A 24,958-nucleotide genomic window follows, 5' to 3' on the forward strand; every position below is an offset into this window, starting at 1 on the left:
AAATGATTGAGAAACCAAGCAGGGACGCATGCAAAAGACATGAATATTCAGTTTGTCTCTGAAAGTGGTACTATTTTATAGTTAGATAGCTGTTAGGATGGTCACAGCTCTGATCACAAGATTCCTGAAGCATTTGGGTGATACTGCCATACCCAAGGGAATATGTATGACAATAGCTGTGTACTCACAAGCCATTCCCGTCTTGTAACCAGCTAGAGGACAACGTGGGTTGAGGTCTGGAAACCGGATGCTGACCTTTGTGCCGTAGCAAATATATGGTAAGATGTACTTAGAGGAGTTGTGGGATAACTCCCAAGATTGAGGAAATTGTTCACATTTCATTTTAAATTGCATGACATGCACTTATAGCATTCTTCAGGCGTGCAATGCACTCTTTTTAATTCAATTTTGGGACCTGGGCGGTGTTGGTAAAAGGATAGCATTTATTGAGTATCCTTAGTTGCCTTGAGGCATTGGTGTGTTCTTTGTGGTTTAACAGATCTGAATGATTTGTTAGGCTACTTCAGAGGAAAGGTAAATGTAAATCAGATTTTTAACAGCAATCCAACAACTCATGGTCACCTTCATCATTAAGTTTTTTTTTGTGTATAAACCAGTCACACTGCAAATGTACCATCTTGCCAATGGACATAGTAGAGTGCCATCACTGGTAGGGAGATGTAATTACAGTGTGGCTGGTTTATGTGGACAGTTTCCATTCTAAAGAGAATGTATGATTGTAAAATGGGGACTGAATTATATCTGGGTGCCTTTGTCCAATTAACCTACACTTCCCCTTGAAGACCATACTTAGTCTTCACTCCATGTGAACTTAGTAGAGAAAATTGAAGTGTTTCAAGTGTGCCTATCACCTCAAGTGTGGCACATTGTGACATAGATAAATGATGTAGTTATTGGAATGAAGAGCAAAATTTGCCTTGATGCCTAGCTTGAAGTGTGGCAAACAGTGAGGATGATGCCAATTGACTGCGGCAGGGCATAGGCTAGCAGAATGGAAAGACAAGTGGCAAGTGGAATTTAATACAGAGAAACGTAAGGTATTTTGGCGAAAGAGATAGGGAGGGACAATATGTACTTAGTGGCACAGTTCTAAAGTGTGCAGGGACAGAAGGACCTTGTGGTTCATAGATCTTTGAAGTTGGCAGGGCATACTGAGTAATTTGCAAAGCATGATGGGATCTTGGGCTTCATAAACAGATGTATTGAGTGCAAAAGCAGGGAGGCTATGCTGAACCTTTCTAAAGCTCTGGTCAGGCCATAACTAGATTATTGTGTCCAGTTCTGGTTGTCACACTTTAGGATCAGTGGGGAGTTGCTTGAAGGGTTGCAGGGGAAATTTAACCAGAATGGTTCTGGGGATTAGAGAATTTAGGTACAAGGTTGGATTGGAAACACTAGGTTTATTTTCCTTGTAGCAAAGGAGGATTGAGGGGAGATTTGATAAGAGTTGTAAAAAAATTGACTGGTTTCGATAAGATTGACAAGGAAAAGCTGTTCCCATTCACTGATCGTACAAGGACTAGGAGGGCACAGACATTGGCGGAAAAGACGCAGGGGAAATGTGAATTTTTTTTTATGCAGCAAGTGGTAATGGCTTGGAACTTGCTGCCTATGAAGGTGATAGAAGCAGAGATGGTAAATGACTTCAAAAGAAAATCTGGTAGGCATTTGAGGGAAATAAACTTGCAGGGTTATGGGGATAGACTGGGGGGGGAGGGGGGTGGTGCGGTGGCGGTGGGTGGTAACAGAACTGAGTGGGTTGCTGCACAAAGTGCTGGCATGGGCTCAATGGGCCTCATGGGCTCATCTTGCCACTAATTCTGACTCTCTTATCTATTGCAAATTGCTGGCACATGTAATGGGAGTGTAGGGTGAGGAACAAGGGGCAGGGGGAGAAATGTTTTTAAAATCCAGTCATTTGGAATGGACAGACAGATTATGCAACAAGATATCTCAATAAAAGTTTTAGTATATGCAGTTTCATAATTGACTTCAAAAATAAAAATACCTGGAAAAACTCAGCAGGTCTGGCAGCATCTGCAGAGAGGAACACAGTTAACGTTTCGAGTCCATATGACTCTTCATCAGAACTAAGGAAAAATAGAAGAGGTGAAATATAAACTAGTTTTGGGGGGGTGGGGGGGAAGTAGAGCTGGATAGAGGGCCAGTGATAGGTGGAGATGGACAAAAGGACAAAGAGGTGGTGATATTATCTAAGGAATGTGCTAATTAAGGTTAGAAAGCAGGACAAGCAAGGTACAGATAGCCCTAGTGGCGGTGGGGTGGAATGAAGGGAAGGGATCAAAATAGGCTAAAAGATAGAGATAAATGTATTTCCATCCATTGTTTTAAAAATAATGGAAATAGGTGGGAAAAGAAAAATCTATATAAATTATTGGAAAGAAAAGGGGTGGGGGAAAGATTTCATGATCTAAAATTGTTGAATTCAATATTCAGTCCGGAAGGCTGTAAAGTGCCAAGTCAGAAGATGAGGTGCTGTTCCTCCAGTTTGCTTTGAGCTTCACTGGAACAATGCACCAAGCCAAGGACAGACATGTGGGCATGAGAGCAGGGTGGAGTGTTGAAATGGCAAGCGACAGGGAGGTTTGGGGTCATGCTTGCGGACAGACCGAAGATGTTCCGCAAAGCGGTCACCCAGTCTGCGTTTGGTCTCTCCAATGTAGAGGAAACCGCATTGGGAGCAACGAATGCAGTAGACTAAATTGAAGGACGTGCAAGTGAAATGCTGCTTCACTTGAAAGGAATGTTGGGCCCTTGAACGGTGAGGAGAGGGGAAGTAAAGGGGCAGGTGTTCCACCTTCTGCGGTTGCATGGGAAGGTGCCGTGGGAGGGGGTTGAGGTGTCGGGGGTGATGGAGGAGTGGACCAGGGTGTCCCGGAGGGAACGATCCCTGCGGAATGCCGCCGGGGAGTTGGGGGGGTGGGGGACTGGGGTGGCGGCGTGAAGGGAAGATGTGTTTGGTGGTGGCATCATGCTGGAGTTGGTGGAAATGGTGGAGGATGATCCTTTGAATGCGGAGGCTGGTGGGGTGATAAGTGAGGACAAGGGGGACCCTATCATGGTCCCGGGAGGGGGAGGAAGGTGTGAGGGCGGATGCCTTAGCTTCATAGAATAATTTGTTGGTACATGTTTGTTTTCCCATAAAAGCAATACATCTACTTAGACTGATGAAGTTAACTTACCAAAATCTAGGTGCCAGCTTGGATTTGTTCTGCTTCTGCTGCTTCTGTCACTTGCACATAACTTACTTTGTTTGCTGTGCAAATTTCCAAGTGAGGAGAAGACAATCCAGTGGGATTGGTCAGTTCTTGTGTGTTGGTTATCATACAGCTCTGGTTTGATCCTGTTTGGCATACTATGTTCAGTTCTGGGCAGTGCACCTGGGTGTTAAGATCAGCTGTAACTTAAATGGCAGAACAGCCTGGCGCTGAATGCCTACTCCTGTTCCTGTGCTCCTTGAAAGAGCTTTATCTACTATTCCCTCCCTCATTTAAATGCCTATTGTGCGTTTTCTTAACACTATATAACTAGAATGCAGAATGTAAATAATATTTGGAGCTACCCATTTTAAATTGGTCAGCTATTCTCTTAAAACTCTCTGCAGTCAGGACCGCCTTTGCATGTCTCTTCCAAAAGCACCCACTTGTTCTTGGGGTCTGATACTCGAAGCTGGTTTCTTGTGCAATCCGTTTCGTGCTGTATTTTGCTGACTACTGAAGCAGCAGTGAGTCATGGCAACATGCCCCAGCTACCCCACTCTTTTCCATCACGGTATCGCAAATTTCTGAAATTCCCAGTCCTTGGGCTCAGCACCATTTCCAAAATAACACAGCCTTGTTCACATCTTCTATTGGTCCTGGGGTTTAACAGGAAAAATGAGCACTGAACACATCTCAAAAAAAATGACCACTGATGTTCATGGAAAAAAGTTATGGAGATTGACCCCCAAAACAATAAGGGTGAGGGGCACCCAAATGACTGTAAAACCTATCCAATCGTTGGAAGTCAGGCCTGATAATGCATGTGTGTGCTATGTGACATTGGTGCCCCTGTTATAGAGTAATATAACTTCTGACCTGCTAAGATTGATTAATATATTGATGAACGAGATGTTTCCACCTGAGGAATTTAAAATTGGGGGCCATGAACATAAGATGTCATTAAATCCAATAAAGGAGTTTAGGAGAAACTTATTTACTCGGTGGTAAGGATGTGAAACTCGCTTACCACGTGGTAAAGGTGAATGTCATTTAAGAGGAAGCTAGATAAGTACATGAAAGAGAGGAATATGGAAGGATATCCTGGCATGGTGAAATGACACAAGGTGGGAAGAGGTTTGTGCGGAATGTAAACACTGCCATAGACCTGTGGGTGGAATAGTCTTTCTGTGCTGTAAAATTGGATATTAAAGAGTAATGTATAGTATCCTTTATGGTAGGACGTGAAAGTTGTTATACTTGCTCACATTCTCTGGATCACTTAGCTATGGCAATGGTGAGTCTTTTGTATATGTGTTTTAAGTTGCACTGAAGGAAGGATTGTGATTACTTGGGCCTGTGCCCCAGTATAGTAAAGTAGATACAGCTAACTCTTGGACCAAACCACGTGCTCAATTTTGTTGGCCTTATTGCCAAGGTACAATTTCTGTCATTTAGCATTTGCTGAAGTGCAGTGACCATCCTTGGCTTTCTGCAAGACTAAATTTTTTGCTTGTGGCCAAATGTGTTTTTTAAATTGACTAGTCAGCTGAGTGAAAGTTTGCTGCTTCAGTACAGGTCTTTGGGAAGATTTTGTAAATGTAACTAGTTATTGTTGAGTGGTGTGTGAGAGAAGTTACGATACACTGCTAACATGATAACGAAAATGAAACTTGATGCACCTTATTTCCCCAGCTCTCAGTAGAAGATTTAATTAGAATAATTCAAAACTAGCTAAGGAAATCATTTTATCCGTCTTGATTAAAATCTAGTAACTACAAAATAATTGTGTATACACCTAATCAATGTGTATTGTGATGTTGTCCTCCCCAGCACGCATATGCCCTAGAACTGCTTCACGATCAATTATATGAGGGGGCTAAAGCACTTGATGTAGGATCTGGCAGTGGAATTCTCACTTCTTGCTTCGCACGGATGGTAAGTAGTTTTTTTTTTCAGGTACCATGTAAGTAATTTAGCATGTTAAAAATTCAATTATTTTAAAGTTAATTTATTTGTTCATGGAATGTGAGCATCACTGGCAAAGCCAGCACTCATTAGCCATCTGTAATTGCCTTTTTGAAGGTGGTGGCAAGCCTCTGCCTTGAACTGCTGCAGCCTGTGTGGTGCAAGTACACCTACAGTACAATTAGGGAGGCAGTTCCAAGATTTTGGCCCAGCAACAATGAAGGAATGACAATATAGTTCCAAGTCAGGATGGTGAGTGGCTTGGAGGGGAACTTGAAGGTAGTGGTGTTTCCATGCACCTGCTGCCCTTGTCCTTCTAGGTAGTTGAAGTCGTGGGTTAGGAAGGTGCTGTTCAACTTGGTGAGTTGCTGCAGTGCCTGTTGTAGATGGTACACATTGCTGCCACTATGCATCAGTGGTGGAGGGAGTGAACATTTAAGCTGGTAGACGAGGTGCCATTCAAGTGGCTTTGTCCTGAATGGTGTAAAGCTTCTTGATTATTGGAGCGGCACTCCATCCAGGCAAATGTAGAGTATTCCATCGCAATCCTAATTTCTACTTTGTAGATGGTTAACACTTCGAGTCAGATGATGAGTTGCTCACCAGCATCTGACCTCCTATAGCTACAGTATTTATATGGCTGGCCCAGTTCAGTTTCTGGTCAATGGTAAACCCCCAGGATGATGATGGGGATACAGCGATGGAAATGCTATTGAATGTCATGAAGCAACGATTAGATTTTCACTTGGTCATTGCCTGGCTCTTGTGTGGTGCAAATGTTACTTGCCACTTAGCTCAAGTCTGAATGTTGTCCAGGCCTTGTGCATATGGACACTGACTGCTTAAGTATCTGAGGAGTCATAAATGGTGAACACTTTGCGATCAGCAGCAAATATACCCACTTTTGGCCTTATGATGGAGGGAAGGCCATTGATGAAGCAGCTGAAGATGGTTGTGCCTAGGACATGACCCCGAGGACACCTACAACAATATCCTGGCACTGAGATGATTGGTGTTTAACAGCCGCAACCACTTTCCCTTTTGTGCTAAGTATGAATCCAGCCAGTGGAGACCTGCCCCCCTCTTTCTGTTCTCCCCCTGCCACCCTCCCGGTTCCTATTGACTTCTGTTTTGCTAGGTCTCATTGATGCCACATTTGGGCAAATGTTGCCTTGATGTCAAAGGCAGTTACACGCACTCATCTCTGGAACTTTGTTCTTTTGCCCATGTTTGGTCTAAGGCTGTATAATGAGGGCTGAAGCCAAGTGGCCCTGGCTGAACCTAAACTGAGCATCGATGAGTGGGTTATTATTGTTATCAAGCAGCAATTACACATTATCAATGATAGCTTCCATCCTTTTAGAGTAGACTTATTGATTGATGCTTGTCAGATTGGGGATTTGCCCTTCTTTTTGTGGTCAGGGTATAGCTGGGGAATTTTCTGCATTGTAGGGTAGATGCATGTGTTTTAAATGTACTAGAACAGCTTGGCTGGGGAACCAGCTAGTTGTAGAGCTGAAGTCTTCTGTTGCTGGAATGTTGTTAGGACCCATGTCTTTTCTATATCCAGAACCTTCACCTGTTTCTTGACATCATGGGAAGTGAATTGAATCACCTGAAGACTGTCACCTGTGATGCTGGGGACTTGAGGAGGGGGCTGAGATGAATCATCCGCTCAACACTTCTGGTTGATAGTTGCAAATACTTCAGCTTTGTCTTTTGCACTGATGTGCTATTCTCATTCATCATTTGAGGATGAGGATGTTTGTGGAGCCTCCTTCCTTTGTTTAGTTGTCCACCAACGTTCGTGACGGGATGTGGCAGGACTGCAGAGCTTTGAACTGTTATGTTGTCTGATTGCTTGGCTGTGTTCATAATATGCTGCTTATGTCTAGCATGCATGTAACCCTGTGTAGTTTCACTGATCTTTCAGAAATCCTTGTTGAAGACTGCTTACTGAGAGGGGCTGAGTTAGTCAATATGAACTGGGCAGGTGGTGTGGATAATCTGTTTCTATCTTGTAACATCTATCATGGCCGTTTCTCCTAACTACCGTCCAGTGACTATTGCTGGAGCTTTTATGATGGGCTACTGTCCAGTCAATTAGTGCTGCAATGCTCATTAGCTTGGCATTTACATTAAGGGGAGAAATTACTGGAGCCTCTGAACAATAGCTCAGCAGATGCTGCTGAGTTTGGGAGAGTATGGGTAAGGGAAGAAATTTAAGCTTTTAAAAATAGTACTTCATGAAGTATTACTGAGCATGATATGTATAAATTGACTAATAGAGCAATGAAAACAGTGGTGAGTTTGAAATACAAGATCAGTAGTCTAATAGTTTGAATCCAGATTGAAGCAGCTACTTTTACATGTGTAGATGGACTTGCTTTCTTCTGGTACTGCTTTGAACAGTGAACGATTTGGGGGACTGGGGAAAGAGAGAAGTCTAAATGGTGGGATCAGTCTGGGGAGTTATCTTAGCTGATCCAAGTGGAATGCACATATCTCAGGCAATCTCTGGTCCCATTCTGAGAGACTTTTGGGGAGTGGATTAGTGGACAGCAGTGAGGATCTTACTAGAAGAAATGCACCTCTTTCAAGTTGCTGCTGTTTATATTAAATGTTTACCTGTTGCACATATTTGGTGCTACTGTAAAATCTGCAATAAATCTGCCCAACCTTAATCCCTTCTCCAGTTACAGCCTGGTGGAATAACTGGCTGACACGCACATTTTATCCCTAACTGGTATCATAATTTCTTGACATCTGGTGGCTCCTAGCACATGTATAGGATACCCTTATCAGTGTCATCACAAAACAGCGAGGAAGTTTGATTTTTAAGGTGGAAATAAGATTGTTTCTGTGAAAATGGTAAGTAGAATGGGGTTACTTTAAACAGAATACCCTTCCTCTTGGACTTCTCCCCCTTGAGCAACCACTTTAAACTCATTGCTCTTTGCCATTTGGCAGGTAGGTGTTTTATAGGGTATGACCCTGTAACATTTTTCATAATTTGTTTTCATTTTTGAGCCCAAACCTTCCAACACCTCATTGAAGCATAATGCAGACATTGGATGAACCCTTCCATATTCAAAAATTATGCAAAGCTCTCCTTTTTATCCAGGTCGGTGCAAGTGGAAGTGTGGTGGGAATTGAGCATATTAAGGAACTGGTTAATGACTCCATAAACAATGTTAAGAAAGATGATCCGTCTTTACTTTCATCAGGAAGAATAAAGTTTTTAGGTGAGTGAGCCACTTTATAGAGGATCAGCCCAAAGGTACTTCCATCAAATGACTTTGTTTTAATTTCCATTGTCTGGCATCAGCGTTTTTATTTTTAGTCTGAAATTGTGGATAAAATCTATCCTTTATTAAATCAGACTTCCTTATTTTAAAAGGGACAAATAACTATTTCTAGAACATTACTTTTGTGTGTAAAATGTGTTTTTTGCTTTGGAACCATAAATGTTAATATTTCTCCTTTAAAAATTGCCTATAACTGGTGGGGGTCTGTTTGTTCACAGTGGGCGATGGGAGACAGGGATATCCAGAGGAAGCTCCATACGATGCCATCCATGTGGGGGCTGCAGCAAGTACGGTACCACAGGCGGTAAGTCATTTTCAAACCATACCGTAAGCTGGAGAATAATGCACTTTCAGTGCAGGTTAAGATCCCATTTGTATTTATTCAAAGTTTTGACCAAATTGAGCTAACTGAGGTTGGAATTAGCATAGAGCCATCAACTCCAAAAAAGAGACTAATACTTTTTGATATATTTTTAGGCTCTGATCTGTTATCCATACCACCTGCATATGCAAAAGTCCTTAGATTTGAGCAAATATTTTCACCCCTGCTGGAGGCAATGGCTGTTTGAGTTCAGATCCCTGGGCATCTGCAAATACCTCTTCACTAACTTAAACTGGACATCATTTATTTGACGATGCAAGACTTCACATTTGAGCACCAATCTGTCCTCACCTGACACCCTAAGTTACATTTCCAATATTAATCACATTCATCCTTCTGAGCAGATTGTTGAATTACAGAATAAGTGCAGAGAACTCAGCACCTAAAGCAACAAATCCAATTTTTTCCTAGTTTTTGGTTCTTAAAGCATTTGGGCCTGTGAGCAGGCTTCAAGTAGAGGCTAAAAAACAATCTGTTTTATTCTTTTAACTTGGGCTAAATTTCCTACTTTGTTTGTGAGACTGCAGAATAAGTTACTCCTGAGAAGTTGCTGGAGAAACTAGTATGAGTAAATGTATTCAAGACAATTAGATGCAACCATGAAGTGAGAAGAAATAGAGGGGTATGGTGTAAAAGGTAGGCTTGGTCAATCAAAAAAGATGGAATTAATGGATGCTATGACTTGATTTTAGCTAAAACATTCTTGCATTCACACAAAACTGGCAAATCAGGATAAATTTCATGCAGGGTGGCTTGCTGATTCGCTGTAAACAGTAATATTATGCAGTAACATTTTATGTCAAGAGAGGTTGTATCATTTGAGGATTCTTTACTGAAACTTTGGATTGAGGATAGCAGAGACTTAGCGACTATCGCTTGAATCACTGATGCAGCAAGCTGAATGGAGCGTTTTGCTTAACATTGACTCTTGGGGGCTAATCCACATAAATACAATGTCAGCATATTTTTACAAGGCACAGATGAGTCTTAATGTACCCGCTTAACTGCTCCAAAGTGAGAGCTCCATTCTACTTCACTGTGACAGCAGTTTATCAGCCAGTATTTTAAATTCAGCTGCAATTTTGAAGAGCCAATTTGCTGGCAGCTGAAGTGGCAGGCAGTGTCATGTGAGTAACCTAATCGACACTTTTATAGTTTCTCAGCAGGTTAGCACCACATTGTGCATTTGTTAAGTCTACACATTGTTAAAAGCTACATCTAAAACATGTTTTAAAAAAATACACTTGCATTTACATAGCACCTTTTGCAACCATGGGATATCCCCAAACACTTTAGTCAATTAAGTAAGTTTGCAGTGTTGTTACTTTATAATGTAGAGAACACAGCCATTTTGCACACAAGGTCCCACAAATAGCAATGTAACAATCAAGAAATCTGTTTGTGATGTTAATTGAGGAATAAATATTGGCCAGGATTCTGAAATATTTCCCCTGCTCATTGAATAGTGCCATGGGATTTTCATCTCACCTGAGAGAGCAGATAGGGTTTTAGTTGACTGCCCCGGTTGAAGGAGTGCCTGAGTAGCAGTCCCCGAGTGTTGTACTGAGTATCAACCAAGAGTTTTGTGATCAAGTCTCCGAGTAGACCTTGAACTAACAACCCTCTGACTTGGTGAGAGTGCTACTACTGAGCCATGACTGACACTAAGCATCTACTGGTTCTGTAAGTTAATGGGATGTACATGGAAACAGTTTCTTGGCCTGGGCTGTGTTTTTAATCCAAATTAAGGAAGAAGTGCCTCTTGGTGATAACTTTAATTTATTCATATTCTCTCTCTCTCTCCCTCTTATTCTCTCTTTCTGTTTGTCTCTTGCTCCATCTCCCTTTCCAACATTCACTCTCATTCTCACCCACTCTCGCTGTCACCCTTTCTCTCCTTATGTGTGTCTCTCTACACCTTGCCCTCTCTCTCGTTCTCTACACCTCGCCCTCTCTCTCGCTCTCCTCCTCCAGCTGCTCGACCAGTTGAAGCCAGGTGGGAGGATGATTTTGCCAGTAGGCCCTCCGGGTGGAAACCAGATGTTGGAGCAACATGACAAACTAGCGAATGGCAGCATCAGTATGAAACCCCTGATGGGAGTGATCTATGTGCCTTTAACAGATCAAGAAAAGCAAGTGCCAAGGTGGAAGTGACTCTACGCAATCTTCCTCGGAAGCAAGGTGAAGTGGTGTGGATTGGCGCATGCTGCAGTAATTTGCCTGGCTGCTGCTTTTGCGCTTTTTTTTTTTGTAACTCCATTCCATCTAATAAATGGACTAATTTGGATATTTATTATCCCCAGAAGTATGGGTAAGGGTTAGGATTAATAAAATATGAATGTTGTGTGCTTTGGAACATCTGTTTTAAACAGCTCAAGTATACAGAGGCAAGATGGGAAGAGGGCTGGAAGGGAAAGATAGACCTTTACATTAGCCGACTGCTTTGGAAGCTAGGATTTCATTGTATTTTTTGAATGTAGCAGTTTAATAATTTGCTGCCTAATTAAATTAAAATGTTTCACTGAAGGTGTTCAATCACTTACACAGCCTATTGTCTCAGCTTCACATTCCTCATGGAAAAAAGCTAAGATGCAAGCCAATGATAGTTGGTCATAAGGGGATGGGTTGGGGGGTTGATACTTCCACAATGCTGTTGGATAGGAAGTTTGAAGATTTTGGTCCATTGATAATGAAGGAATAGCAGTGTGTGTGTCGGAAGAGAAAATACAGATGCTACAGAGGTTGGGAAAGAGAAAGATATCTCAAACAAGGGAGGAGCTAATCCTGCAGGCTGGGTGGTGGAAAGCTGAGAGAGAATGTGGAGAGGAAGATAACCCTTTTGAGGTGGGGAGGAAAGATAGCAATTCTGTTACTGGAGGGGGCTTGTAGAATATAATGTTTTGCCACTGTACAACCATATTTAAGTAAGAGAAGGAACTGGGCTCTGATATGTGGTCAGTTGAGCTGTATTGGACTGAGTGGTAGGTCTGAATGAGCAAGCTGCATGGACACAGCCTTTAGCCCTAAATGCAGCCATGAGAGGTTTTGGGATTCATAGCTTAAAAAAGTGTGCAACAGATACTGTTGCTTGCCTTGTTGAGATGGGGGAAGTTGAATGAGGGAGAGAAAAGTTATTAAATGAGACCAGTGAAGTTTCTTCAATCTGAAAGCCAAGCTCTTTTATATTTGTTCATGGGACGTGGGCATTGCTGCCAAGGCTAGCACTTATTGCACAACCCTTGAAGGTGGAGATGATCTGTCACCTTGAACCATTGCAGTCTGTTTGGTGTAGGTACTTCCACAATTTTACTAGGTGGGGATTCCAGGATTTTGACTCAGGAATGATGGAGTGGTGGTATATGTTCTCACCAGGATATCATGTGACTTGGAGAGGAACTTATTGGTGGTGTTCCCACATACCTGGTGCCCTCGTCCTTCTACGTGAGAGGGGCCAAATATTTGAAAGGTGCTGTAAAACGCATCTTGTAGATGGTTCTCATTGCTGTCATGGTGTATGATGTTTTTAAGGTGGTGGATGGAGTGCCATCAACTGGGCTGTTTTATCCTGTGATGTTGAGTTTATGTTGTCCAGACAAGTAGGGATTATTCCTTCTAACTTGTGCATTGTAAACGGTGGGGAGTCTTTAGAGATTCTGGACACGGGTTACTCACTGCAGAATTCTCAGCCTATTATCTTTACTCTGTCCATAACCAAGATTTGGATACAAGTGAAAGTGTTTCTCTCATACTAGAGATAGGAGATGGAGCGGGAAGCAACTGGGCAAAAGTAAACAATTGCAACATGGCAGAGAAACATGGCCTCATTTGGAGAAGGGGAATGTAAATCGGAATGATTTTGAAGAGCCATGCATGTGTACCAGTTACCAAGTTTAAGTCATCTCTGGTCCCAAGCTGTGTTGCTTTGTTTCTTCAATAATTAATTCTTCAGTTAGTTTGTATGCTATTATTTTGAAGCCCATCAGAAGGTACAGCCGGACATCAGTAAATTTGCTTCCAGTGCCATGTCATTCCAAATGACAGATAATTATGATACTAATCATTACAAGTGACCATTGTTTCACAGGACCTTCACACATGAAGCCTGTTGTAGATGCAGCGCTTCAGTACATCAGAACAGGAATAAGCCATTCAGCCCCTCAAACCTGTTCTGGTATTCAGTTCAGTTGACCAGAATTCAGTCTTTTGGGAAAAGTTCCAGTTTTCCATTCCCTTTATGTGAAAAATCCTAATTTCACTCCTAATTGGTTAAGCTCTAATTTTAAGATTGTGCCTCCTTGTCCTGGATTCTTCAACAGAGGAAGTAGTACCTTCATATCTATCTTAATCATTTTAAATACTTCATTTATATCTTTGAAACTCATTCATGCAATCGGTCCTTGCAATTTAATCCTTTAAGCCAAGGTATAATTCTCTTGTATTCCCTCAAAGCCAATATATTTTTCTTGAAATGCTGTGCCTAAAACTGAACTGAGGTGGAGTTTGACCAAGCCTCTGGATAACCGATGCACAAACTCCTCTTTGCACTCTAGCCAAAATAAAGGCCGACATTCCATTAAATCTTTGATTACTTTTTGTACTAATGCACTAGCCTTTAGGAAGTTGTGTACACCTAAATCCAATTTCTCTACAGTTGTGATTTGCTTATTGGATGGAAATCCTAGATTCCAGATTTTGAGTTTAATTCATCTCTGCCCTTGGGATATGCCGTCTGGCTTGAAGAATTGTTTCATTGCTCTTCAGAAGCAGAGTTCAGCACAAACAAGGCACGTTTGCAAAACCATGGTGGTGGTTGCATTGGCTGAGTCATGTTCTGCCTCCGCTCAGAAGACTTGGGAGAACATGTCATGCCGATGGGTCCCACCCCACCTCCTCAAACATTGATCATTATTCAGCCCAAATTTTGGTTTCGCTCAGCACAACTACTGAATTGTGACCAAGGCATTGTTGGTCCCTGATGTGGATCAGTTCAACCAAGACAACCAATAAGATATGAATAATTTTAATTTATAATTTGTTACACACTGTAACAAGGCATTAGGTACAAAGGATGGATATTGTCTTAATCCAGACAACTATATTGAAATTGTTCTTTGCTCCTGTTCCACCCTTTTCCGTAAGGCAATTCCTTCATATGCCCCTAGATCTATGTACTACCCACATGACCATGTCATGGTCAACCAATCATTGACACTAGTTTACTTAACCCTTATATTTTCATGCTTCCGTTTCCTTTCTCACTGACATTTTCAGCAGTGCTCAGAAGATGCAGTTTAAAACAATCTGCATTAAGACAGTTTCAGATTACACTGATAGCCCCCCAGTATTGTCCACAGCAATATCTGGACTTGAATTGATTGTGCCAAGTTCTCATAGCAGTACAAAAATGCTAAACAAGGAGCTTCGCTTTGAGGAAATAAATGTAGGGGAGATAGTTCAAAGTATTTTGCCACTGCTGGTGCTAGAGTGGGGAAGTACAAATATCTATTGTTTTGTCTATTAAACTCAATTGTCATACTGATGAATGTATGCAGATTTTTCTATATCTCACATCTAATTGGTTGAAATTACACAAACTTATAATGAATTTGTAAGTAACTGCCCTTCAAAAATAACAAACACAAATGCCAAGAAGCATGACTAAGTGCTATAATAAATACAAAATTGGTCTTTGTCATTCTTTACTGTTTGCAAGCAAAGAGATAGGGGTTTGTAAGGAATGAATGAGTAAATAAACTTCTGGTGACTGAAGGATGTTGCAAACAAATTGAGCATGAAAATCAAACAAGCCCAAGAATAGTGGCTCATAAACAAAATGCTGGAAATACTCAGGTCTGGCAGCATCAGTGGAGAGAGAAACAGAATTAATATTTCAGATCAAAAAGCTTTCTTCAAACCTTCCTTCAGAATTTTTTTTCTATTTCAGATTTCCAACATCTGCAGTATTTTGCTTTTGTAAAAGAATGATTGCTTTTCCCCTTCAAGTTGCTTTGTATATATACTTTCAAATAATTTTCTCCATCTTAGTTTCTCTAGTAACTAGTCTGTGTTGTTGTAAATTGAATTTGTAGCAGAAACCCATGTTTCCCGCATAACAATTAAATTCACCTATAGAACTGGCTTCAGTCTCAATTTAGTTCTGCTGAGATTTGACCACAGTTGATCCAGTTTTCTTAAAGGCGCTATATACAAATACAATAAAACATCCCAAGTTGTTTCAGAGCAGTATTAATAGAGCAAAATTTGACAATAAACCACAAGGAGATATTGGGGCAGATAATCAAAAACTTGGCCAGAGAATGTTAAGGTACATCTTAAAAGATGATAGAGGTTGGAGAGTTTTTGGTGGAGAATTCCAGAGCTTGGGCTTTGTAGCTGATGGCAAAGCCACCAGTGGTAGAGCAATTAAAATTGAATTTCTTAAAGAGGCCAGAATTGATAGAGTGCAGAATCTAGGCAGATTGTAGGGCAGAGGGAGATTAATTTTCCTTTTTTTTTCATGGGATGTGGGTGTCACTGACAAGGCCAGCATTTGTTGTCCATCCCTAAGTGGCTTGCCAGGCCATTTCAGATGGCAATTAAGGGTTGACCACATTGCTGAGTCAGGAGTCACATATAGTCCAGACCAGGTAAGGATGGCAGATTTCCTTCCCTATAGGACATTAGTGAACCAGATGGGATTTACAATTGCCAATGGTTTCATGGTTGCCATTACTGAGACTAGTTTCCAATTTCATATCTTATTAACGGAATTTAAATTCCACCAGCTGCAATGGTGAGATTTGAACCCATGTCCCCAGGATATTGGCCTGAGTCTCTGGATTACTAGTTCAGTGACATTACCACTACACCACCATCACCCTGATTACAGATATAAGTAGGGATGGGGCCATGGAGGGATTTGAAAAGGAGGATGAGAATTTTAAAATCCGTGTCTTGACTCAGAGCCAATATAGGTCAGTGAGGATGGGTGATGGCAGCAGTTTTTAGATGACCAAGTTTACAGAGGGTTGAATGTGAGAGGCCAGCCAGGAGAGTATTGGTATAGTGAAGCCTAGAGCTGACAAAGGTATGGGTGAAGGATTCAGCAGCAGTCCAATTGAGTTGTCCTCTCAGATTTCTTCCAAGTCTTGATTTGATTCTCCTCTGAGATTGTATTAGTCAAATTTGATCTAGTTCTCCAGGAGCAGGCTTAATGGGCTGAATGGCCTGCTATTATTTCTCAGATCACTTTAACCAGATTCTATTCAGTCCTTCAGATCAATTTAACCAGACTCAGTCTGGCTCCTTGTGGGCAGGAGTTTGCTGATCAAACCTGCCTCTAATTTAAAGAGGTTATGGGAAGATGGGATGTGGGAATTGTTATACTGGGAAATGCCCTAATTGCTTTTCTGATCTTGGAGATGAAGTGCCTAGTTTGACTAGATCAGATGGGGCTTTATTCTTAGTATCAATGCAGGTGTAGAAATGCGTAAATAAAATGTCTGGAGCATAGCTGTCCCTCAATGAGCAAAATATGTATTTATTTTGAGTTAAATCACCCAGAAAGCTATCTTAAGATTTTGTAAAAGCTGTGTCAACAAGGCAGTTTAATTCAGTTTTGCACTAAATATTGCCCTGAAACGCTTTATGTTGGTCATGACCTGATTGCCTTTTTAACTTTGAATTTTCCCTTCAGCGGTGCTACTTCCAGCTCTTGACAATTGAAACATATTGTATTTTGCTATGATTCATGTATCCATTTGGCACAAGGCTGGAATGCACAGATTGGTTTTAACTTGGCCATTGCATTTATATTCATGGATTAAGATAATGTAAGATGTATTCCTGCTATAAATGGAGGAAAGAGAATCACATTGAGGTTCAGTATGTGCACCTTCATATATGTTGTTCATGTATGAGCAAGTGAGAGTATTGACAGAGCTTTTATTGATTGGCCTTAATACAGGAGAGCCAGGTGTTATGCTGCCTTTATGCAGTTAATTGGTTTGTTCTGCAATATTGACCCAAATTGAGTCAAAGTCCAATGTAAATTTCTACTTAAATAGCAGACTGAATTAAACTATCATTTGCCCAGGGCCAATTGGAGCAGATGGACTGTTATGGCAAAGAGGAGATTTGATGTAATGAAATTATAGTCCAACACATGGGTTGTGGCTTGTATTTGAAAAGAGCTGATGATATTATAAACTAGAAATAATGTTTTGCTCAACCTTATTTCACATTATGATCAAATTGTTCAAGTGCCTTGAAGGAACCTGGCCTAAGGTGCAACAGCCCTTGCTTAACTAAGCAGCATGGGAACACACATTGCGGGAGAGCTCAATAAAGAGCTCACCTCTAGGGATTCAGCACACACATCGCAAATCACACATTGATATGGGCGAGCACAGACATCTTACCAGTCAGAATCCTGAAGGATATGTACCTAGACCATTGGGAGTCAATGATACAACCTGCAGCAGCCAAACTGTGTACAATGGGTCATCTCAAATGTAGCTATGGCAAATCTGCATGGAAACTACAAGTATTCTACCTGCTGGTCATGAACGGACCAGCAGTAGCAGGATCACTGACATGTACCGACCTCAAGATCACCAATGTTGTGTATGGTCACAATGTGCCAATTGCAGCAGAGAGGCCAAAAATAATAATGTCTAGCCAGTCCATGACCTACCACAGAGATAGCCAGACAGATGCTATAGGAAATTTCAGAGGTGATGCTGTACTGAACTTCAGAAGATGTAATCCCATCAATCGATCCTTATAGAATGTGCATGCTGCATTTTCAGGAGAAGCTTAAGAGCGAGTTGGTTGACATGGAGAGTAATGGCCTTCTTTGTCATGTGCATCACACCAACTGGCCCAGCTTTATCATATTGTGAAAAAAGGTGGCACAATCCCAGTATGCTTGGACCCAAAACCTTTTAAATCCTACTTTTAAGATGTCCACACAAGATCCCAATATTAGAAGAATTGAATCCTAAATTCACAGCAAAATTTTTCTCCAAGTTGGACCCCAAACACATATTGGTTGGCTGATTTGGCAGAGGGATCTCGATCACTAATTTCAGGACACCATTTGGAAGATGCTGCTTCCACAGATTATCTTTTGGTTTATTCATTAGTCAGAATCTGTTCCAGCAACGTATAGCCAGAATTACAGAAAATGTTCCTGGATGTGTCAATGATATTATGGGCAAAACCAAATAGCATGCCCAAAATTTTACACTGCAATAGCAGCGGCTTGTCATGAGGGGCTCATCTTCAACAGCAAGAAATGCCTGGTGAATGTAGGGAAGATTGTTTTTTTTTTTGGCTCTTATTTATTCAAATGCTGGGATTCATCCTCTCCTCAGGACAGAGGGGACTTGCAGCGATGCCTTGGATTATTCAACTTAGTTTCATACCTGTCAGACTTTGCCAATAGAGCATCATCACTTTGAGAGCTTTGAAGGAAGGATGTTCCATATATATGGCAGGATGACCATCAAAATATTTGTCACTTAACAAGCTTTGTCAGAAGAGATGTGTTCTACAAAACTATGACCCAAGAAAGGAGACAGCCTTGGAGGTTGATGTATCTCTAGGGTTAGGAGCACGCATTATGCAAGGTGGGAAACTAATTGCATTTGGCTTAAAGTCTATTGCAAATGCACTCTAATTATTTGAATATGGAGTGCAAGACATTTGTTCTGGTATTCAGTATCACTAAATTCCACACGTACCTACTTGGTGAACAGTTCATTGTGGAAACTGACCACAAACCATTAGATATGATGTGGTGTAAGCCACTGAACCAGACTGTAGCGTGCAGGGATGGGTACGACTTTGAAGTCTGCTAGAAACTGGGTAGCAAAATGGTTACTTCAGTCACAGAGCAGGTTACCAAATCCTGGGGGGAGTAACTGGATGCTTTGCTGGACCCACAAGTAGCCAGCATAGAATCATCAAAGTAGAAGATGTACTTAATATCGATCTGAGTTTTGAGGGAAACAACAAATGATCCACGACTGAAGGCAATATGAAGAATTATTCTAGAAGGTTGTTCTGATACAATACACGATTTGTCAGACAGCTGGAGATATTTTTGGCTGTACAGAGATGAACTAGGTATTTCAAGAGGCATGATTTCCAAACGAAAGCAGGTGCTTTTACCTTAAATTCTTTGCCAGGACATATTGTCAAACCAGGGGACATGTGAGCATAGAGCAGATGAGATGTCTGGCAAGGGAAACTGTATTGGACAGGGATTAACAATATCGAAACAGTGAGGATGAGCAAAGCATGCCAGAGTCACCAACCACATCAACACAAAGAACCGTTACCCTCTCACCAGGTTCCATCATCTAAAATTGCAACAGATTTATTCACTCTGATTTGAGGAAATCATGAATATTTTAAACTCCCATGGGGTATTAACTTCAAACCCTCTCCCGAGATGCCCCACAGCCACACTTACTCCTTAAGAGAAAGTTAACGAGGCTCTCATTGTTAACTTTTAACACCTCACACCATGGCTTCACAAACATAACATTGGCCTCCCTTTGAACTGTACTTAGCCAGGCCTGCCCTTGGGCCAGGCATTCTTTTATTTGTCCTATTTAAAAATGACAATTTCCAAATAAATAATCTTATGCGCTTTTGTAACATTAGAAACACAGGCCTTCAGTGCTGAATCATTCAGTGCTGACTCTTTGGTAGAGCTATCTGACTAACCACATTGCCCTGTATCTCTCCTTAATTTATCCAAGTCACTTCAGAATGTTTTTATTGAAATTGTTTCCACCACCCTTTCGGGTGGTACATTCCAGATCACTGCAGCTCACTGTTTTAAAAAAAAAATACATTTTTTTATGTTGCCCCAGCTTGTTTACTACCTTAAATCTGTGATTTCTGCTTACTGACTAGTCTGCTACTGGAAACAGTTTTTCCTTAATTACTCTAATCAAAACCCTTCTTAATTTTGAACACATTTATCAAATCTCCTAACTTTCATTGCTCTAAGGAGAAGAACTCCAGCTTCTCCAGTCTCCACATAACTGAAGTCCCTCATAACTGCTATCATTCTAGTAAGCCTTCTCCAAGGTCATGATACCTCCTGAAGTGTTTTGCCCAGAGTTGAACACAATACTCAAGCTGAGGCCTAACTAGCGTTTTAAGGTTTTGCTTAACTTGATTGTTTTTGTAGTCTCTGTTAGAAGCAGTTCAGAGAAGGTTCACTCGACTTATTCCTGGGATGAAAGACTTATGAAGAGAGGTTGAACAAGCTGGGGCCTTTACCTGTTGGAGCTTAGAAGAATGAGAGGTGATCTTATTGAAACATAAAATTCTGAGAAGATTTGATAGGGTGAGGTACCAGGTAGATATTTCCTCATGTGGTGCTGACTAGAATTCGGGGACAGTTTAAAAATAAAATTTCCCTTTCTAAGATGGAAATGATTTTTTTTTTCCTGAGGGTCGTTGGTCCATGGAATTCTCTTCCTCAGAAAACACTGGAGGCTGGGCCGCTGGATTTATTCAGGATTGAGTTAGATTTTCGATTGACAAGGGAGTCGAGGGTTACAGGGGGCAGACAAGTGGAGTTGAGACCACAATCAGATCAGTCATGATCATATCGAATGGTTAAGCAGGCTCGAAGAGCTGAATGGTTTACTCTTGCTCCTAAGTCCTATGTCTGTATTAAGGCCAGGCCGAGGATCCCGTATGCTATATTAACAGCCTTCCCAACTTATCCTGCCACCTTCAAAAGATTTGTGTGCATACGCACCGGATCTCTGACCTTACAATTCCTTAGCAATTGTGCTTCTTCACATTCTTCATATGGAAAAGTATCACTTCACATTTGTGTTTAAATTTCATTTACCATGTGCCCATTTTACTGGTCTGACCTAACGTCTGCTTCTGTCCTCATTGTTTATATTTGAGTTTTATATTCTCTGCAAACTTTGAAATTATGCCCCATATACCTAAGTCCAAGTCTTCGATATATGTTAAAAAGAGATCCTAAGGCTGACCCCCTTTGGAGCACTACTTTTATACTTCCATCCAGCTTGAAAAATAAGTGTTTACCACTACTTTGTGCAGTCTGTCCTTTAATCTCACAAACATCAATTATGCTAAAATGTCTAATGTGATATTTCATCACATGCCTTTTGAGAGTCCATATCCACAGCAACCCTGAACAGCCCTTTCTGTTGCTTCTTGAAAGATCTTGATTTAAAGTTCTGTTTGTTAGGTAAGGTATGATTTAATGACTCATCTATGTGTTCCATACTCCCCACACCCCAGAATTGAATCCAGGTGGACTTCGCTTTAACCCAAAGAAGTATAGGTGAAGAACAAACTGATCCATTGCACATGTGTAAACTGCTACAGTGCAATTTCTGTGCAGTCACCCTCCACCATCTGCCTCCCCTTGCTACCACACAATCTTTTGAAGAAGGCAATAAATTGAAGGTAAATAAACTGAGAAATTCCTCAATGGTCCTGGAAGGTTGAGGTGAGCTCACAGTGACCCATCCTCCTGTGTGTAACATTCACCACTGTTATTATCTGATCCCTGTTGATCACTTATGAGCATGCAAAATAAGAGCAGAAGTAGGCCATTCAGACCCTTGAGCCTTCTCTGCTGTTCCTTAAAATCATGGCTGTTATGTTTGTGTTTTGAATTCCACATTCTCTTCTACCCCCCGATAACCTTAGATTCGGGTTAGGCAAAGGAATCAATCTACTTCCGCCTTAAAAATATTCAATGACCCTGCCTCCACCATCTGAGGCAAAGAGATCCAGTTGCATAATCCTTGAGAGAAAAATTCTCCTCATCTTTATCCTAAAAGGGCACCCCCTAATTTTAAAACACTGTCCCCTGATTGTGGACTAACCCACAAGAGGAAAGATCCTTTCCATGCCCACCTTGTAAATACTGTTCAGGATCTTTTATACTTCAATCAAGTCACCCATCACTCTTCTGAATTCTAGTGGAAACAAGCCCAGTCTGTCTAACACTTCCTCATAAGACAATCCATTCATTCCAGGTATCAGTGAGCACAGCAAATCTGCGTGCACTGCATGAGTTAGTAACTTATTTCAGAGCCCCCCGTTTCCCCCGACCCATATCCATGTGGACTGAGTTCATGAGTACATTTAGGATGGAAGATTCTAGGACCACTAAGATTGATTGACTTCTATTTTGGAACCAGCTTCTTTATAGGTAAACATTTTCATCCAGTGGGGTGAGTGCAATGCAGAGTGAAAACTATGTGGAGGTAAAATACAATCTTCTGTCTATCATGCCAATGCTGGCTTTTAGCGCTTTCCAGTTAGTTCCACCCTTCACCTGAGCTCTTTCCCCATAGCCTGGCAATTCTTCTCTTCAATTATTATTCAATTCCCTTACGAGAGTTGATGTTGAATCTCTTTCCACCATCTTTTCAGGGAATGCTGTTTAATAAAATTTCTCCTCATTTTCCTTTGATTCCTTAACTTTAATTCTGTGTCCTCTGGTTACTGACCCTCCTGCCAGTGTAAAGCTTTTCTAAATCAACTTGTATTGAAAGCCTTTGTAATTTTTGAACACTTATTATATCTCCCCCCTCAGCATCTCTGCTCCAAGAACAATGACTACAGTACAGTGTCTCATCAGGCTGTCCAAAAACCAGAGCTGACTGAGAACTGGACGTTTTTAAAATGTGTGATGCATCAATTTTAATTGCATAAAATAGAAAAATCTTAGCTGGACAATTCAGCTAACATTGGTCCGGTGTGGCTCTTGGCTAGTTACCTCCTTCGCTTCTTGTGTGCTGGTCTATTCGCATGCTCTGAGTGACCCTTGACCTGATTGACCTGAAATCCAGCACGGCCTCAGTCCTGAGGTTGCTGCTTTTGAGACACTGTACCTGTAGCAGAATCTGCTAAATAAAACGCAACCACTTTTTATTTTATTGTTGTGATCACTTGGCTGAGCTGATTGTGCTACAGTTTCTAACTTTTTTTTTTAAATCTACAGGGATGAAATGTGAAGCTTCATCTGTGTGCTCAGAACCTGATGTTAATGTGGAGTACATATCTCCAATTCTAAATGCTTTGAAAATGACAGCATTGCAGCTTGTTTTGGACTTAAAAAAACACACACACACACTTAATGACTGGTGTGGAACAGTGTTCTTTTAATGATTCAACAAACTTAACCTGGGAAGATGCTGCCGTAAAGGGTTTTAAAAAAAAATAAGTGCAGAGTTGGAAGAAGTTTTACGTGGCTTGGTTTCGTTTTTAACTGGCAAGAGTGAAGCTGCAGCAAGGAGGTACCAGCAGATGTGTGGTGTGGCTAGTTTTTTTTTCCTCCCTCATTTTGAATTGATAGGTGTTCAAATCCTGCACCATTACAACTTAAACTTATTTTGTGCACTCATGACATAACATATGCAAGACCTTTCTGTATGCAGGTGTAACTAAGCACTAAACATTGAAGATTGTAGCGTGCCTTGAGTTGCCAACAAGATCACCATGTTTCACATCTTGTTCCTGGAATCAAACCTCCCAAGCACTACATGCTGACGGTGGCAAATGCACTGTTGATTGTAAACTCGGACAGATTTGAACATATTGATGCTTTCAAAATTAGTTAAGTTTTGTGCTGCTATTCCTTCATTTTGTGTTGCTTCACAGTTGAATGTAGTAGAAATGATATAACCCATGCTGAATAAGCTTATGACACTATGGATCGCAGTTAAAATTTCCTCAATGTATGCATTATTGCTTTGCGAAATAAATTTTAAAAGCAGATAAGTTGTTTAGTACTTTTTTTGAACTATGCTAAGCAGCAATATTACAGAGATATAAAAATCTATATGATAGAATTGGCTAAATCAGTGCTTTGCTCTCCCTGCAAATTCATCAACCTGGGATCAATTTAGTGATCCTTAATGAATGGTGTGGAAATCATAAGGAAAGAAATAGGAAAATACCAGGCCCATACAACCTTTTTGAGCCTGCTGTATTATTCAGTAAGATCACAGCCTCAACTCCACTTTCCTGCCTGTACCCCATAACCCTTGACTCCCTTAGTTCAAAAATGTCTGAATATATTCCAGGCTGAATTAATAACCCGCTTCCACAGCTCTCTGCAGTAGAGAATTCCAAAAACTCAAGAAGATCAGAAGAAATTCCTCTCCGTCTTGGGTGCATAGGCCCCTGCATACAGATCATAGTAATATCTCTTGACTCTTTTGGTCCGTAGTGCCTGTGCTGGCTTTTAAAAAGCTCATCCGTTCCCCAAACCCCCTCCCTCCCCCAAAAACTAACCCCTCAGCTTTTTCGCCATAGCTTGGCAATTCTTCCCTGCAATTATTTATTTAATTTCCTTCTGATAGTTACTACTGAATCTCCTTCCATCACCTTTTCAGGGAATGCATTCCAAATCATAACTTGATGTTTAATAAAATTTCTCCTAATTTTTTCCTCCATTTCTTTTACAAACTACCTTAAATCTGTGCCCTCTGGTTACTGACTCATCCTGCATGTGTCCAGTAAGTCGATGTGATGCATCTAATGTGCGTGGAACAAGTTATCATATTTTCTGCTTTTGTGTGCTATCTTGTTTTTCATTTTCAGCCCACATCAATGGCCAGCAGCAATGTGAAAAGGTGAGCTTAAAAATGTTCCCTGTCAGTACACAGCCTGTCCATCAATTCTCAGCAGTGCCTCCCTATGGCAACACAGAGAAACTGGGTTACTTGCAGCCCCAGGCAAAGGGAGCAAACCCTGACAAAAAATATGGAGTGGAGCCCAAGGTGGACTGATGTCTAAATATATCTTTGCAGCTACTCCTGCAACCAAACCGGTGCCAAACGTAGTGACTTCCATTCCTTTGGATTCAACTGGGGAGGTTGAGACGGGGACCTTCACGTTTAGGCAGTTCAGGGTCTCCATACGTTTTTCCCAGGCTTGCATCCTGAAGAGGATGCTCTAGTTTTGCTGCAGTGTTAACACAACACTACACGGCAGTTACGAGTGATAAACCCAACTTGATTACTGTAGAGAAC

At 41.2% G+C, this 24,958-nt stretch overlaps 1 protein-coding gene across 1 annotated transcript in view; it reads left to right on the forward strand.

The window, feature by feature from the left end:
* Positions 1 to 23,702, forward strand: part of pcmt (protein-L-isoaspartate (D-aspartate) O-methyltransferase) — a 40,055-nt gene extending 16,353 nt beyond the window's left edge. Inside the window, exons 4-8 of the mRNA XM_041182394.1 lie at positions 5,073 to 5,177; positions 8,332 to 8,452; positions 8,734 to 8,819; positions 10,872 to 11,078; positions 22,924 to 23,702. Coding sequence (XP_041038328.1) covers positions 5,073 to 5,177; positions 8,332 to 8,452; positions 8,734 to 8,819; positions 10,872 to 11,051 — 492 coding nt within the window. The 3' untranslated portion in view covers positions 11,052 to 11,078; positions 22,924 to 23,702. The remainder of the gene's footprint in view (positions 1 to 5,072; positions 5,178 to 8,331; positions 8,453 to 8,733; positions 8,820 to 10,871; positions 11,079 to 22,923) is intronic.
* Positions 23,703 to 24,958: the final 1,256 nt, after the last annotated feature.

This window comes from Carcharodon carcharias, chromosome 2, assembly GCF_017639515.1.
Source record: "Carcharodon carcharias isolate sCarCar2 chromosome 2, sCarCar2.pri, whole genome shotgun sequence".
Taxonomy (NCBI): domain Eukaryota; kingdom Metazoa; phylum Chordata; class Chondrichthyes; order Lamniformes; family Lamnidae; genus Carcharodon; species Carcharodon carcharias.